This window comes from Tachyglossus aculeatus, chromosome 21, assembly GCF_015852505.1.
Source record: "Tachyglossus aculeatus isolate mTacAcu1 chromosome 21, mTacAcu1.pri, whole genome shotgun sequence".
NCBI classification, from domain to species: domain Eukaryota; kingdom Metazoa; phylum Chordata; class Mammalia; order Monotremata; family Tachyglossidae; genus Tachyglossus; species Tachyglossus aculeatus.
In genome coordinates, this window is record NC_052086.1 from 13,428,115 (window position 1) to 13,445,867 (window position 17,753).

The following is a 17,753-nucleotide window of genomic DNA, read 5'->3' on the forward strand; positions in this document are numbered from 1 at the left end:
ATTGGTTTTTTTCCCGTCATCCCCCGGGGCCCGCGGCCTTGAAGGCCCAGAGGCAGGTGCGGGGGGATGGAGGGGGGGGAGGGTAACGGGCCCCTCGGCCTCACACACTCACGCACTCACTGTTTGTGTTTGACCCACTTGGTGTGTGTGTCTGGTTGTGTCTGTGTGTCTGACAAACTTTCTGTGTGTCTGACTAACTTTGTGTGGGTCTGGCTGTGTCTGTGTGTCTGACAAACTTTCTGCGTGTGTCTGTCTATGTGTGTCTGACCGTCCGTGTGTGTGTGTGTGTGTGTCCGTGTGGGTCTGACTCTCTGTGGGTGTCTGACTGTGTGTCCGACTATGTGTGCGTTTGCGTGGTCTGGCCGTGTCTGACGGTGTGTGTGTGTTTGTGGCTGTGTGTTTGTGTCTGACTGTGTGTGTGTTTGTGTCTGGCTGTGTGTGTTTGTGTCTCACTGTGTGTGTGTTTGTGTCTGACTCTGTGTGTGTTTGTGTCTGACTCTGTGTGTGTTTGTGTCTGACTCTGTGTGTGTTTGTGTCTGGCTGTGTGTGTTTGCGTCTGCGTCTGACTGTGTGTGTGTTTGTGTCTGGCTGTGTGTGTTTGTGTCCGGCTGTGTGTGTTTGTGTCTGGCTGTGTGTGTGTTTGTGTCTGTGTGTGTGTGTTTGTGTCTGACTCTGTGTGTGTTTGTGTCTGACTCTGTGTGTGTTTGTGTCTGGCTGTGTGTGTTTGTGTCTGGCTGTGTGTGTGTTTGTGTCTGGCTGTGTGTGTGTTTGTGTCTGGCCGTTTGTGTCTGGCTATGTGTATGTGTTTGTGTCAGACTCTGTGTGTGTGAGAGTGTGTGTTTGTGTGTCTGGGTGTGTCTGGGTGTGTCTGACGTGTGTGTGTGTGTGTGTCGGTGTGTCTGTCTGACTTTGTGTGTGTGGCTCCATCTGTGTGTCTTTGTCTGGCTCTGTGTGTGTGTCTCCGCCTGCCCATGTGTGTCTGTCTGGGGGTGTCCGTGTGACCACCCGCGCGTGTCCTCCTCCTTGTCGCCCCCCCTGTCCCCACAGCGTGCGGACACACTTGCTGGTGCGGAAGCGCTACGTGGCCCCCGTGGGACCGGACCCCCCAGACCCCCCGGACCACCAGCTCCCCAGGAGAAGCAGGCCCCGAAGCCACTGGTGGAGGCAGAACTGGGCAAGATGCAGGTGAGGGAGTCTTGACACCTGGCCACGTGTTTGGTTTTGTCGTCTGCTTCCCCCTTCTAGACTGGAAGCCCGTTGTGGGGTAGGGACCATCTCTCTGGGTTGCCCACTTGGACTTCCCAAGCGCTTAGTCCAGTGCTCCACACGCAGGAAGCGCCCAATAAAGCCGATGGAATGACGGGCAGCAGCGCGGCTCTCCGGCCCCCTTCTCCTCGGGCTGCTGGACGGGCAGGGTCCCCAGCCGGGAGAACTGGGACAAGAAGCGGCGTGGCTCAGTGGAAAGAGCACGGGCTTCGAGGCAGAGGATGTGGGTTCTAATCCCACCTGCCATTCATTCATTCAGTCGTATTTATTGAGCGCTTACTGTGTGCACAGCACTGGAGTAAGCGCTTGGAAAGTCCAACTTGGCAACATAGACGGTCCCTACCCAACAGCGGGCTCACAGTCTGTCAACTTCGGGCAAATCACTTCGTTTCTCTGTGCCTCAGTTACCTCATCCAGAAAATGGGGATTAAGACCGCGAACCCCACATGGGGCAACCTGATTCCCTTGCATCTACCCCAGAGCTTAGAACAGTGCTTGGCACATAGTAAGCGCTTAACGGATACCATCGTTATTACACTAGGGCTTAGAACAGTGCTTGGCACATAGTAAGCGCTTAACGGATACCATCGTTATTACACTGGGAGCTCACTGTGGGCAGGGATTGTCTCTCTGTTCCTGATTTGTGCTTCCCAAGTGCTTAGCATAACGCAGTAAGCGCTCAATAAATGTGATTGAATCATAATTATTATTACAAGAAGCAGCGTGGCTCAGTGGAAAGAGCCCGGGCTTTGGAGTCATGGGTCATGGGTTCAAATCTCAGCCCCGCCGCTTGTCAGCTGGGTGACTTTAGGCCAGTCACTTCACTTCTCTGGGCCTCAGTGACCTCATCTGTAAAATGGGAATGAAGACTGTGAGCCTGATCACCTTGTAACCTCCCCAGCGCTTAGAACCGTACTGTGCACATAGTAAGCGCTTAATAAATGCCATCATTATTATTATTATTATAGGGGGGATAGGATTTCCCAAGCGAGAGCTGAAGGGTGGAATGTTCCTGTGTGTTTATTTGCGTGTTCGTATCAATTAATCGTATCAAATGCGATTGATTGTATATATGTGTGTGTCCAACTTTCTCCCTCAGGTAGACGAAGCGGGGGCTGCAGAGGACGCCCCGCTTCCTGGGGAGGGGGTGAAACGGCCCCTCAGCCCACCCAGCTCGCCAGAAGTAGTGAGCTCTGAGAAGAAGCAGAGGTTCAACTCGGAGTCAGGTGAGTTAGACGGGAAAGAAGCAGCAGCGTGGCTCAGTGGAAAGAGCCCGGGCTTGGGAGTCCGAGGTCATGGGTTCAAATCCCGGCTCCGCCACTTGTCAGTTGGGTGACTTTGGGCAAGGCACCTCACTTCTCCGGTCCTCAGTTCCCTCATCTGTAAAGTGGGGATAAAGACTGTGAGCCCCCCGTGGGACAGCCTCATCACCTTGTAACCCCCTCAGCGCTTAGAACGGTGCTCGATACGTAATAAGCATTTAATAAATGCTTATATTTATTAATTATATTAAATTAAGTATTAGTAAAATGCCATTTTTTTAAAAAAAGCCAGATTTGGGTTTGGAGAGGCCGTCGCAGGCGAGGAAGCTGTTGCAGTTGGGGAGAAGTGGAAACTGCAAAGGAGAAGGCTGGGGCCCCGGAGGGTCGGAGAGACGGGGGCACTACGGCCTGAACCAAAGGCAGAAAGGAAAAAGCTTTTGTACGTGAAGTGGGACTGCGGTAGAGAAGATTTATATATTTAAAAGTGGAAGAAAATGCCATCCTGGTCACCCTCGAGCCTGCTTTCAGATATTTGGCCGGTGGTGAGGGGGGTGAGGAATGCACCGTGTATCCCCCGCCCCCATTTGTAAGATGCCGTTTTGATAATAATAATAATAATGGTGGTATTTGTTAAGCGCTTACTATGTGCCAAGCACTGTTCTAAGCACTGAGGGGAACACAAGGAGATGAGGTTGTCCCATGTGGGGCTCACAGTCTTCATTCCCATTTTACAGATGAGGGAACTGAGGCACAGAGAAGCGAAGGGACTTGCCCAAGGTCACACAGCAGGCATGTGGGGGAGGCAGGAGTCGAACCCATGACCTCCGACTCCCAAGCCCGCGCTCTTTCCACTGAGCCACGCCATCTGCAAAACCCTAGCCCCGCAGCGTAACATAATGATGTCATCCAGAAGTCTTTCTGAACCCCCCAAATTAAAATGCTTCTCTGAGTCATTGTTTTCCCTTCGCAGGCCCTGTTTCAAACTTGTACTTCCCAAGCGCTTAGTACAGAGCTCTGCACACAGTAAGCGCTCAATAAATACGATTCATTCATTCATTCATTCAATCGTATTTATTGAGCACTTACTGTACTAAGTGCTTGGGATGATTGATTCATTCATTCAGTCGTATTTATTGAGCGCTTACTGTACTAAGCGCTTGGGAAGTTCAAGTTGGCAACATAATAGAGACGGTCCCTACCCAACAGCAGGCTCACAGTCTCCCAGTTAGGTGGCGGGAGGCTGTGGACTTTCAAATTTGCAGCTGTGACTCACTCCCCCGTGATAGTGACATTAATAATAATGATGGCATTTATTAAGCGCTTACTATGTGCAAAGCACCGTTCTAAGCGCTGGGGAGGTTACAAGGCCATCAGGTTGTCCCACGGCGGGGGGGCTCACAGTCCTTTAACCCCCATTTTCCAGATGAGGGAACTGAGGCCCAGAGAAGTGAAGTGACTTCCCCAAGGTCGCCCAGCTGACAATTGGCGGAGCCGGGATTTGAACCCAGGACCTCGGACTCCAAAGCCCGGGCTCTTTCCACTGGGCCACGCTGCTTCTCAGTGCACCGCCTCCCACACTTTTACTGTCTGAAGCGGGCCCTGGTCACCCTGACATCGACGGGCATTCCAGTTCACAAATTCTGCTTGTGGTGGGTGGGGGAAGAATGGAGAGCGTGGACAGAAAAATTACAGGCTGATGATCTGTTTCTCCTTTCCTTTTCCCCTGACTTGGGTTGGAGAGAGTTGATAATAATGATGGCATTTCAGTGCTTACTATGTGCGAAGCGCTGTTCTAAGCGCTGGGGGGGATACAGTGTGATCAGGTTGTCCCGTGTGGGGCTCACGGTCTTAATCCCCATTTTCCAGATGAGGGAACTGAGGCTCAGAGAAGTGAAGTGACTTGCCCAAGGTCACATAGCAGACGCGTGGCGGAGCCGGGATTCGAACCCGTGACCTCCGACTCCAAAGCCCGGGCTCTTTCCACTGAGCCACGCTGCTTCAGTTGCCTGGGAAAATAGGCTGCGTGTTGCTCCTACCGACACAGGCCCCTGGTTTTTCTTCCTTTCTCCCACCCTTTTTAGTCTTTCCCCATCAAGCAGCTGCCGATGCCCAGCGTGGCTCGGTGGAAAGAGCCCGGGCTCTGGAGTCAGAGGTCATGGGTTCGAATCCCAGCTCTGCCAATTGTCAGCTGTGTGACTTTGGGCAAGTCACTTCGTTTCTCTGGGCCTCAGTTCCCTCATCTGTAAAATGGGGATTAAGACCGGGAGCCCCATGTGGGACAACCTGATCACCTTGTATCCCCCCAGCGCTTAGAACGGTGCTTGGCACATAGTAAGCGCTTAACAAATACCATCATTATTATTCCCAGACTGAGCCCCTTCCTTCCTCTCCCCCTCGTCCCCCTCTCCATCCCCCGCATCTTACCTCCTTCCCTTCCCCACCGCACCTGTATATATGTATATATGTTTGTACATATTTATTACTCTATTTATTTATTTTACTTGTACCTATCCATTCTATTCATTTTATTTTGTTAGTATGTTTGGTTTTGTTCTCTGTCTCCCCCTTCTAGACTGTGAGCCCACTATTGGGTAGGGACTCTCTCTATATGTTGCCAGCTTGTACTTCCCAAGCGCTTAGTCCAGTGCTCTGCACACAGTAAGCGCTCAATAAATACGATTGATTGATTGATTGATTAGTAGTAGTAGTAGTAGTAGTAAAGACCCCAGCAATTTGTAGAAGAACGTGTTTCGCTTCTCAAAAGGCCAGTGCTCTGCACACAGTAAGCGCTCAATAAATACGATTGATTGATTGATTGCGACCCCAGCAGAGGCCTCGCGTGCAGCAGAGGAGGATGCGGGAGGGTGAGGCGAACTTTTCTGTTCCCCAGCCACAGTTTCCACCCCCAGACTAGCCACCGTATCAGGGGGGATGCCGTTGTTCAGAAAGGGACCGGCCAAGACGGTGGGGGTCTCAGTAAATGTGGTCACCACTGCAGAAGAACTGTTTAGGGGCCTGCCGTACCAGTGGTGCAATTTCCTCATTAAAATCCTCCCTATCAATCAATCAGGGGTATTTATTGAACGCTTACCGTGTGCAGAACACCGTACTGAGCGCTTGGGAAAGCACCATAGAGTCAGTAGACGGGAGGAGGCGGCCCAGTTTTTGTAGGGTTGCTCACACCTCCTTGACACATGTTGTAGGAGCGGCATAAGATCCCCTACTATTTATCATGGCTTTGGAGCCCGTCTTCTACACTGTGAGCCCATTGTTGGGTAGGGACTGTCTCTATACGTTGCCAATTTGTACTTCCCAAGCGCTTAGTACAGTGCTCTGCACATAGTAAGCGCTCAATAAATACGATTGATGATGATGATGATGATGAATTATACTTTCCAAGCGCTCAGCACAGTGCTGTGCACACAGTAAGCGCTCAGTAAATACGATCCAGTGACTGAATTGATCATCTGGTTGTTAAAGAAGCAGCCGCATTTGGGCCAGCGAACAGTCCTCTTAAGGAATCCCTCAATCAGTGATATTTGAGTGCTCACTGTGTGCAGAGCACTCTACTAATCAATCAGTCGTATTTATTGAGCGCTTACCGTGTGCAGAGCACTGTACTAAGCGCTTGGGAAGTCCAAGTTGGCAACATATAGAGACGATCCCTACCCAACAGTGGGCCAGCGAACAATCCTCTTAAGGAATCCCTCAGTCAGTGATATTTGAGTGCTCACTGTGTGCAGAGCACTCTACTAATCAATCAGTCGTATTTATTGAGCACTTACCGTGTGCAGAGCACTGTACTAAGTGCTTGGGAAGTCCAAGTTGGCAACATATAGAGATGGTCCCTACCCAACAGTGGGCCAGCGAACAGTCCTCTTAAGGAATCCCTCAATCAGTGATATTTGAGTGCTCACTGTGTGCAGAGCACTCTACTAAGAACTTGGGAGAGTAAATGTGGGCTTGGCATTCATTCATTCGTATTTATTGAGCGCTTACTGTGTGCAGAGCACTGTTCCCTGCCCACCGGGAGCTTACAGTCTAGAGGCTGACAGAGACATTGTTATAAACAGATAAGAATGCACTGCTCATCCCAAATGAGGGTAGGGAATTAGGAAAGGTGCCTTTAAAATTACCCGATAATAATAATAATAATGATGGTATTTATTAAGCGCTTACTATGTGCAAAGCACTGTTCTAAGCGCTGGGGGGGGGATACAAGGTGATTTTAGGTTGTCCCACGTGGGGCTCACGGTCTTAATCCCCATTTTCCAGATGAGGGAACTGAGGCCCAGAGAAGTGAAGTGACTTGCCCAAAGTCACCCAGCTGACAAGGAGCGGAGCCGGGACTTGAACCCATGACCTCTGACTCCAAAGCCCGGGCTCTTTCCACTGAGCCACGCTGCTCCTCTATAACTCCCGATCACTTGCGTCACCTGACAAAACTGGGCCAAACAGGCCGTGGTAATAATATTAATGGTATTTGTTAAGCGTTTACTACGTGCTAGGCAGTGCACTAAGCGCTGGGGTAGATGCAAGCAAATCGAGTTGGACGCAGTCCCTGGGGTTCATAGTCTTACTCCCCATAGAGCACGGGCCCGGGTGGGGGGGCGGTCCGAAGGTCACGGGTTCTAATCCCTCCTCTGCCACCTGCCTGCTGTGTGACCGTGGGGCAAGTTGCTTCACTTCTCTGTGCCTCAGTTCCCTCATCTGTAAAACGGGGATTGAGATCGTGAGCCCCACGGGGGACGGGGACCGGGTCCAACCTGATTTGCTTGTCTCCACCCCGGCGCTTAGTACAGCGCCTGGCACACAATAAGCACTTAAAAAGTACCATAGTTATTTTACAGAAAAGGGGACCGAGGCCCCGAGAAGCCAAGTGACTTGTCCAGGGTCACACAGCGGCCCAAGGGGCAGAACGGGGACTAGAACCCGGGTCCTTTTGACTCCCGGGCTCATGGTCTATCCACTAGGCTGTATTACCCTCGCTCTGCGTAAACCCTTAGAAGATTGAGGCATTAAAGCTGAACGTTGGGAGGCACTTCATCATCATCAATCGTATTTATTGAGCGCTTACTGTGTGCAGAGCACTGTACTAAGCGCTTGGGAAGTACAAATTGGCAACATATAGAGACAGTCCCTACCCAACACTTGCAGCACACAGTTAAAAATGGAGTGGCTCTCGTTTTGTATGGTATTAGTTAAGTGTTTACTGTTAAGTGCTGAGGTAAATACATCATACAGTATATGTTGCCAACTTGTACTTCCCAAGCGCTTAGTACAGTGCCCTGCACGCAGTAAGCGCTCAATAAATACGATTGAATGAATACAAGCTAATCAGCTTGTCCACGTGGGACTCACAGTCTTCATCCCCATTTTACAGGTGAGGTTAATTGAGGCACAGAGAAGTGAAGTGACTTGCCCAAGGTCACCCTGCCAACAAGTGGTAGAGCCAGGATTAGAACCCAGGTCCGGGGTCTTTCTGATAGGCCACGCTGCTTCTCGGGTCCTCTTTGAGCCAAAAAGCTTCAAGAGAATCACAGAACTAAGGAAAATTTGCAAGCAGCAGCGGTTGCCTAGTGGTGTTCATTCATTCAGTCGTATTTATTGAGCACTTACTGTGTGCGGAGCGCTGTTCTAAGCGCTTGGGAAGTACAATACAGCAATAGAGAGAGACAGTCCCTGCCCACAACAGGCTGACAGTCTAGACGGGCGGGGAGACAGACATCAAAACAAATAAACAGGATCAATATAAATAAATGGAATTTTATATATATATGTATATATATATATAATCATAATTATTGTGGTATTTAAGCGCTTACTGTGTGCCAGGCAGTGTACTAAGCGCTTATAAACATAAGTGCTGCGGGGCAGGTGGGGAGAAAGCAAAGGGAGAGAGTCTGATGCAGAAGGGAGGGGGAGCTGAGGAAAAGGGGGTAGTTGGAAAGCCAGCCCCAGGGTCAGTCATTTGAGTCACTACCAATGACATTATTTTATTATATAATAATAATAATGGCATTTATTAAGCGCTTACTATGTGCAAAGCACTGCTCTAAGCATTGTGGGGGGGGGGGGAATACAAGGTGATCAGGTTGTCCCATGTGGGGCTCACAGTCTTCATCCCCATTTTGCAGATGAGGGAACTGGAGCCCAGAGAAGTGAAGTGACTTGGTGGCTTATTTATTTTACTTGTACATATCTATTCTATTTATTTTATTTTGTTAGTATGTTTGGTTTTGTTCTCTGTCTCCCCCTCTTAGACTGTGAGTCCACTGTTGGGTAGGGACTGTCTCTATATGTTGCCAATTTGTACTTCCCAAGCGCTTAGTACAGTGCTCTGCACATAGTAAGCGCTCAATAAATGCGATTGATTGATTGATTGATTGATTGTACTTCCCAAGTGCTTAGTACAGTGCTCTGCATACAGTAAGCGCTCAATAAATACGATTGATGATGATGATGATGATGATGACTTGCCCAAAGTCACGCAGCTGACAAGTGGCGGAGCCAGGATTAGAACCCATGACCTCTGGCTCCCAAGCCCGGGCTCTTTCCACTGAGCCACGTTTAACTGTCCTTCGCATTCGTAGAAGACACCACTAATGGGTGGGCTTACCTAGGAGAGCACATGTGCCCGAAAAGTCCAAAATGGGATCTGCAGTCCTGGCCACATTGGGCACACAAAAAGGTGGTCCCCTGTTGTGACGGTGTATTGTGTCCTGTTGTGGAATACAAAGGACAGGTAATAAGATTTCCACTGTCTGTGGCGTCAACGACTGCTTGCAGGAGCAGGGTGGTGGCTCCCCCCATCTCTTTGACAGAAGAATAGAAAATATGCTATTGGCAGAAGTCAATCTTCTTAGAGATGACCCTCTAATAGTCCTCGTTTTTTTCCCTTTAATAATCCTTCAAGCAGCAATCTTCCAAGAATTCATCTAGACCCACCTAAACCTTTTCACAACTCTGGGTCTTTCTTCCCCCCTCTCCATCCCCCCATCTTACCTCCTTCCCTTCCCCACAGCACCTGTATATATGTATATATGCATATTTATTACTCTATTATTTTACTTGTACATATCTATTCTATTTATTTTATTTTGTTTTTATTTTATTTCTATTAAATTATTAGAAATAATTTTATTTCTACTTATTTATTTTATGTTTGGTTTTGTTCTCTGTCTCCCCCTTCTAGACTGTGAGCCCACTGTTGGGTAGGGACCGTCTCTCTATGTTGCCAGCTTGTACTTCCCAAGCGCTTAGTGCAATGCTCTGCACACAGTAAGCGCTCAATAAATACGATTGATTGATTTCTAACGACCATTATGGACCCATTGTCCAGTCAGTTATCCAGAGCTTTGTATAAAACCTCCCGATATTTCTGCCTGATGGACTGCTATCCCCGACTGGGTGAAGAAGGTTTTCCTTTGAAAACCTAAACTTGCCTCTCTCAGGCTTCAATGCTATCCCAAGTTTTGGCGCCGTGGGATGTGATGAGCGATAATTTGGTGTGCACTTTGTCTAAAGCCTTTATCATGTTGTAGATTTCCACTGTCCCGATCCCTATCAAGTGTTAAAGAAATGTGAATTTTTTTTCAGGCTGGCCACACTGACAGGAGCCGCTCCCAAATCCCCGGGCTTTTCGGTTGCCCTTCTCTCTTCTTTTTCCGTCTCCCGCCCGTCCCTCCCACGAGGCGATGCGGACCAGGATTCGGTCTCCCAGAGACGGATGTGCCGTGGTTTTATTTAGGGGCCCAGTCGAAGAAAGCCGGGGGGAGGTGGGGACAGAGGACTCTTAGGGGAAGGGAGTTTGAGGGAATGAGTTGAGGCTGAGAGGAAGACTCACACCTTCTGTACTTGTTTCTTTGCAGAGCACAGCTCCGATGACTCGGATCCCGGTCCCCAGGCCACGCGGCTGCTTGGCAGCTCCAAGAGCACTGTAGCAGTGAGAGGGATGGCGAAAGGCCTGACTAAGAAAGGAGTAAAACAGGCTGCGGTGGAGAGCAAAAGTCCCTCCTTGAAGAAGTCCCCAAAGGAGGGCCAAACTAGTGAAGAGGAGCAGAATGGGAAACCGAGGGGAACAGGCAGGGCAGTGAAGAATGAGAGCAGGAAGCCCAAGGACAGTCAGGGAAAGAAGCAGAGGGGACCGACGAGGAGGAAGGGAGCAAAAATGGAGAGCGAAAGCAGTGAGGATGAGCAGGAAGAGGACCGCAGGAAGAGAAGGCAGGCAGTTCAGAAGAAGGGAGCAAAAAAAGCTCTGGAGAATGAGAGTGAGGAGGAGGAAGAAGAAGGAAAAAGCCGGGCGGGGAAGCAACCTATGGGGAAATTAGTGAGGAAAGGAAACAGGGAAGAGGTGGAGAATGGTGAGAGGAAAGAGAGTGAGGAGGAAGAGAGTAGCAAGAGGAAAGGCGGGGTTAAGAACACAGGAGCAAAAGCCCCGGTGGAGGATAAAACAAGTAGTGAAGAGGAGGCAAGTAGAGAAAACTGTACCAAGTGGAAGAACGGTGGAGCAAGGGAAAGAAAGAACAGAAGCGGGGCCAGGAAAGGGGGAAAGAAAAGTACATCTGAGAGCGAGAGTAGTGAGGAAGAGGAGGAGGGAGGTGGCAAGCAGAAGAGAGGTTCTGGAAAGAAAGGAAAGAAAAGGGCAGTGGCAGAGGAGGGCAGTGAAGATGACAGCAGTCCAGCAGTGAGGAAGGGAACAAGAAAGCCCTCGAGGGAGAAGAGTAATAATGAAGAGGGCGGCAGCGGTGACAAGAAGAAAGGCCAAGCTGGGAAGAAGGGGGCAAAGAAGTCACGGGAGAGTGAAAGCAGTCAAGGAGAAGAGAGTAGCGAGGAGGACGGCGAGAAGGGAAGTGTGGGCAGGAAGAGGGGAGCCAGAGAGACAGGGAAAGAACGGGAGAGGGCAAGTAGTGAGGATAATAGCGAGGAGACAGGCTGTGAGGGGAAGAAGGCTGAAGAAAAATCACCGAAAACTGACAGTGAGAAAGGCGAGAGCTCCGAGGACGAAAAAGAAAGTGACGAGGACAGCGGGGAGAAGACAAACGTGCCCAGGAAGGATGGAGAAGGAGCCAAACCAAGCACCCCTTCTTCCTCCTCCTCTTCCTCACGGAACAATAGTCCCCAGCCCAAAAAGAAGGTGGGAGTGAGGCCACGACCGCAACTCCAAGGAGAAGGCAGAAGGGTGGTGGCCTCGAGGGGAAAGGGACACGATTGGAGAGAGTTTTGAACCTTGTGGCCACCGAAACTTGGGGGCCCGCCCGACCTGAGCTGAAACCCGGGGCCGCGGGCCTCGAACCAGGGGCTCGGGGCTGACCGCCGCCGCCCAGCCGAGCCTCAGGGAGTCAGGGTACCTATGGGGCGGGTGAGGTGGGGTTACCTCAGCCACGCTTGAGGTTGGCTCACGTCGGGCAGGGTTTTTGGGGGGCCTGGTCTGGATTCGGCTCACAGGACCCAATCAATCGTATTTATTGAGCGCTTACTGTGTGCAGAGCGCCCCAACTAAGCCGAGTTTAGCAGGCCGTCCCGGGACGGTGCTGGGTGGCGAGCTGAGGGACGAATCGAGACCCGTCTTCTGGACTGTAGGCTGTAAGCCTGCTGTGGGCAAGGAGCCACTGTTTATAGTCGCGTTGTACTTTCCCAAGTGCTCAGTACAGTGCTCCGCCCCCAGTAAGAAGCAGCGTGGCTCAGTGGAGAGAGCCCGGGCTTTGGAGTCAGAGGTCATGGGTTCAAATGCCGGCTCTGCCACTTGTCAGCTGTGTGACTTTGGGCAGGTCACTTCACTTCTCTGGGCCTGTTACCTCATCTGGAAAATGGGGATTAAGACTGTGAGCCCCTGATCACCTTGTAACCTCCCCAGCGCTTACGACGGTGCTTTGCACATAGTAAGCGCTTAATAAATGCCATTAAAAAGAATAAAAATTAAAAAACAAAACTACGATGGAATTGAATGAATCCTGAGGTCAGACAAATCGTGGACGATCGATGGCGCTTATAAGTAATGGCATTTATTAAGCGCCTACTATGTGCAAAGCACTGACAGATCATGGTCAATCGATGGCATTTATAATAATACTAATGATGTTGGTATTTGTTCAGCACTTACTATGTGCCAAGCACTGTTCTAAGTACTGGGGGAGATACATGGTAATCAAGGTTGTCCCACGTGGGGCTCAGAGTCTTAATCCCCATTTTCCAGATGAGGGAACTGAGGCCCAGAGAAGTGAAGTGACTTGCCCGACAAGTGGTGGAGCCGGGATTAGAACCCACGACCTCTGACTCCCAAGCCCTGGCTCTTTCCACTGAGGCACGGAGCACTTTCCATGTGCAGGGCACTACTAAGCGCTTGGGAGAGTGGAGTACAATCGGTGGACGTGAACCCTGCCCACGAGAAACTTGCAGTCTACCGCTGGAGACGAGCTCTTTGTTCCTCATCCCTCTAGACTGTAAGCTCGTTGTGGGCGGGGAAATGTGTCTGCTCACTCTGTTATAGTCTCTCAAGCGCTTAGTACAGTGCCGCGCGCACAGGAAGGGCTCAGAAGATCCGACGGGGCCCTCTTCTAACCCTTGTAGGCCTCCCGCCGTGGAGAGGATCACCCGGCAGTGGTCCGGCTAAAGCGCTACATCCGGGCCTGCGGGGCGCACCGCAACTACAAGAGGTTGCTGGGATCTTGCCGCTCTCACAAAGAACGGCTCACCGTGCTCCGGGCCGAGCTGCAGGCCTTGGGCATGAAGGGTGAGGCTGAGGGGGCCGTGTCCGTCGTCCCCCCCCATCCCCGGACAAGGGAAATGGGGAATCCCGCCGGGCATGGAGGGGAAGGGTTGGGGGCTGGAGGGACAGCCCTTGGGAGAAGTACAAGTCATGAGGATGAGGGATCCAGCACAGGCCCTCCTCCTCCTCCTCTCTGCCCCTCTACTCCATTTTGCCTTCATGGGGCCGGGGCCAGAGAGGGCAAGGAAAACTACGGTGACAACAGGGCAAGTCAGAACCTTTCCCTCTCCTGCCTTTTCCACTTCTCTTTCTCCTCCTTTCCCACTTCTCTTTCTCCTCCTTTCCATCCCCACACTTCTTTTCCTCTTTTTCTCCCTCTCTTCTCCCCCTCAACTATGGTGACAACAGGGAAAGTCAGAACCTTTCCCTCTCCCTCCTTTTCCACTTCTCTTTCTCCTCCTCCTCTCCATCCCCACACTTCTCTTCCTCTTTTTCTCCTCCTTTCTGCCCCTCTACTCCATTTTGGCTTCATGGGGCCGGGGCCAGAGGGGGCAAGGAAAACTACGGTGACAACAGGGGAAGGCAGAACCTTTCCCTCTCCCTCCTTTTCCACTTCTCTTTCTCCTCCTCCTCTCCATCCCCACACTTCTTTTCCTCTTTTTCTCCCCCTCTTCTCCCCCTCAGCTACGGTGACAATGGGGAAAGTCAAAACCTTTCCCCCTCCTTTTCCGCTTCTCTTTCTCCTCCTCCTCTCCATCCCCACACTTCTTTTCCTCTTTTTCTCCCCCTCTTCTCCCCCTCAACTACGGTGACAACGGGGAAAGTCAGAACCTTTCCCTCTCCTTTTCCACTTCTCTTTCTCCTCTCCATCCCCACACTTCTCTTCCTTTTTCTCCTCCTCCTTTCTGCCCCTCTACTCCATTTTGGCTTCATGGGGCCGGGGCCAGAGAGGGCAAGGAAAACCACGGTGACAACAGGGCAAGTCAGAACCTTTCCCTCTCCCTCCTTTTCCACTTCTTTTTCTCCTCCCTTCCATCCCCACACTTCTTTTCCTCTTTTTCTCCCCCTCTTCTCCCCCTCAGCTACGGTGACAACGGGGAAAGTCAGAACCTTTCCCTCTCCTTTTCCACTTCTCTTTCTCCTCCCCTCCATCCCCACACTTCTTTTCCTCTTTTTCTCCCCCTCTTCTCCCCCTCAACTACGGTGACAACGGGGAAAGTCAGAACCTTTCTCTCTCCTTTTCCACTTCTCTTTCTCCTCCTCTCCATCCCCACACTTCTCTTCCTCTTTTTCTCCCCCTCAACTGCGGTGACAACGGGGAAAGTCAGAACCTTTCCTTCTCCTTTTCCACTTCTCTTTCTCCTCCTCTCCACCCCCACACTTCTCTTCCTCTTTTTCTCCCCCTCTTCTCCCCCCTCAACCCCTTCCAATGCCCCCTGAAACTGAAAAGCTGCCCTCCTCTCCCCCAGTGCTGGCAACAGGAAAAGCTAGAGGAGAGAGAGGATGGATTTCCCATTCTGATTCCTCTCCCGAAGCCGGGCGTGATAATTCATGGGGCCCCTGAATCCTCCCACCTGCCTTGAAGAACGCGGGAAGGAGCGGGAGGGATCGGTGGGGGGCAGTTAGAGAAGGAGGAGGGGGTGAGGCCGACAGGACCCCGGGCTGAGCAAGACCTGATGACGCCTTCTGACACCCCTTCCTCTCCTTCGCCCCAGGTAATCCCTCCCTGGAGAAGTGCCGAGCCGTGAAGGAGCAGAGAGAGGAGGCGGCCGAGATGGCGTCCCTGGACGTCAGCAACATCATCAGCACCTCAGGTACCAAAGGAAGGAGGGAGCCTCCCCTTACCCCTCCCACGCCTGGAAGAGTCGGGGAGTTGATGATGATGGCATTTATTAAGCGCTTACTACGTGCAAGGCACTGTTCTAAGCGCTGGGGAGGATACAAGATGAGGATCCCTCATCTGTAAAATGGGGATGAACCCTGTGAGCCCCCTGTGGGACAACCTGATTACCTTGTACCCCCCGGCCAGCGCTTAGAACAGTGCTTTGCACATAGTAAGCGCTTAATAAATGCCATCATTATTATTATTACAGGGTGATCAGGTTGTCCCACGGGAAGCTCCCAGTCTTAATCCCCATTTTACAGATGAGGGAACTGAGGCCCAGAGAAGTGAAGTGACTTGCCCAAAGTCACCCAGCTGACAATTGGCGGAGCCGGGATTTGAACCCATGACCTCTGGCTCCAAAGCCCGGGCTCTCTCCACTGAGCCACGCTGCTTCTCCAATAATAACGATGGTATTTGTTAAGCGCTTACTATGTGCAGAGCACCGTTCTAAGCACTGGGGGGGATACAAGGTGATCAGGTTGTCCCCCGTGGGGCTCCCAGCCTTAATCCCCATTTTCCAGATGAGGGAACTGAGGCCCAGAGAAGTGAAGTGACTTGCCCAGAGTCACACAGCTGACAAGCGGCAGAGCCGGGATTTGAACTCAGGACGTCTGACTCCAAAGCCCGGGCTCTTTCGGCCGAGCCACGCTAGGGTCTTAGTTGTCTTCTCCCCTGTCACCCCGGTCCTCCCCCGCCTCCGCAGGCCGGCCCCGCCGCCGGGCCGCCTGGCCCCCTCCGCAAGAAGCCGGCCCCGGCCCCGGGGGCCGCGCTCGCCCAGCGCTGGACTCGGACGGGGAGGAGTCGCCGTCTCGCCCGTTGCCTCCCGACTGGTCCAACCTGCGTGGGATCATCAGCAGCGACGGGGAGAGTGACTGAATAGGAAGAGGGTGCCCCGCGGAGCCTTCGGACAAAACGCGGCGAGAGACGACGACGGGCCGGAGCTTGCGCTGCGATACACGCCGGGCGCAGCCGGCTCTTCCGACACGAGGCCACGCGGCACCGGAACGGGCTCGCCTTGCGGGAAGGTCGCTCCGTGCTTCTTCCCCGGCGTCCTAAACCGACGACGAGCAGGCGGTGTGACAAAACCGCACGTAGAGAACCACCCTTGGGGCTGTATATATGTATAAAAGACGTACTACTCCTCCCACCTTGGTGCCTTGCCCCGGAGCGGGGGATCGCTAGGGAAAAGGTTCTGGTGAAGCAGGAGGGAGAGGGAGCCGTGCTCGATCATGTTCGTCCCTCGCGTTCGGGGCGGAGGGTTGTCACTTTTTAAGCCTCCAATAAATGACTGTTTATCACTTGAAGCCAGCTCCGAGGTAGCCCTGTGGGACATCCCGCCCCGACCTTAGCTCCTTGAAGTTCTTCCGAGTCCTTGGGGCTTCTAAAATCCTAGAGCGGAGGCAGGAGGAAATTGTTTCCGGGAAAATCCCGGTTCCAGTCCCCGGGAAGGAAGAGGGTTGGGGGCTTGCATCTAGGTTCGTCGCTCAAGTGGCCGGGGGTGACGGGCTTGGCCATCCGGTGCTCCTAGCATCCCCCGTCCGCTCCACCGGGCCCCTTCTCAAGTCAGCTCTGTGACTTATTGATTACCCCCATCCCGGCCCATTCTGGCAAGCTCTATGCCCTGGCCTTCCTTAACCTGTTTCACACTTTTGGCACAAGCCGGACTGATTTCCAGGAGCAGTACGGCCCGGGAGGGAGAAGCAGCGGCCAAATATCGCAACCAACCATCATCTCCCTCCTTCCCTGAACAGAAGAGCTGACTCAGGGGGGCTGGTTAGAATATCCAACAGTTTATTAAAAGCCCCGCTCTGTTGCCTCGGGGCCTCCGTGATGCCCCCTCAGTGCTTTGGGGGGGGCGATGGGGGAGAACAGGGGCGGTGGGGTGGTTCTTTGTCACCTCCTTCCCCTCTCGGAGCGGGACTAAAAATCGGCCACAGGTTCCCCTTCCCCTCCACCTTCGGGGGGCTGCCCCGTCCCCCCGCTCCCCTCCCTCCGCGCAATAAAAAAGAATAACAAGACAAGACCAGCACAGGACGTCAGACAGCAACGGGGACGGAAGTAGGGGAGGGTCAAGGACGGGGCCTTGGCCCCGGGCCGGACTCCCTCCCTCCACTGGCTCTGCCCCCCTCGGGTCCCGGGCGCTGGTCCTTAACCCACGCTTTCCACTTTCGGGGGGCGGTGGGGGGGGGGGGGGTCTAAGCATTCCGGACCCCGGCTCCCCCAGTGACAGGGGCGGGGTTCCCCGGGCAGGAGGGTCAGAGGGGCTCCTGGACGAATTTAAGTATAGTTTTCTAGATATCTACAACCCCTCCCCGAGGCCCAGGGAGATTTCCCCCGCCACCCCGGCTAGCCCGCTGGCTAGGCTATTTGACACGCATCTTCCTCTCCCCGTTTCACGATCGAGGGAGACGGTGGCACGATTGGGGCCGCCCGCGATGGCCCGCCTCCGCTTCGGAGACCTAATATGAGCAAGCGGAAACCTCGGGCCCCAGAGGCCGTTCCTTCCTTCCTTCCATCCATCCATCCCGGGGGACGGCCGGGATGGGAGCTGAAGAGCCACCCCGAGTCCCGGGCTGGAGAACTCACGCATCCCGTCTCGTCCGTCTCCCCGGGGCCTTCAAGGAGGCGGCGG

General features: G+C 52.7%; 1 protein-coding gene across 1 annotated transcript; it reads left to right on the top strand.

Annotated features, from left to right (window-relative positions):
* On the top strand, positions 1-16,425 carry HIRIP3 (HIRA interacting protein 3). Its single transcript, XM_038763346.1, has 7 exons — positions 1-56; positions 1,048-1,185; positions 2,366-2,492; positions 10,400-11,664; positions 13,098-13,260; positions 14,952-15,050; positions 15,825-16,425. Exons 2-7 carry the CDS (start codon positions 1,180-1,182, stop codon positions 15,995-15,997), a joined length of 1,833 nt encoding a protein of 610 aa, XP_038619274.1. The 5' UTR covers positions 1-56; positions 1,048-1,179; the 3' UTR covers positions 15,998-16,425.
* The last annotated feature ends 1,328 nt before the right edge of the window (positions 16,426-17,753 follow it).

Excerpts from the sequence above, each read along its gene's own strand:
- HIRIP3 (XM_038763346.1), top strand. Across the intron at positions 11,665-13,097 it reads GTCCCCAGCCCAAAAAGAAG|GCCTCCCGCCGTGGAGAGGA; the intron begins GTGGGAGTGAGG and ends TAACCCTTGTAG. Across the intron at positions 15,051-15,824 it reads CAACATCATCAGCACCTCAG|GCCGGCCCCGCCGCCGGGCC; the intron begins GTACCAAAGGAA and ends CCGCCTCCGCAG.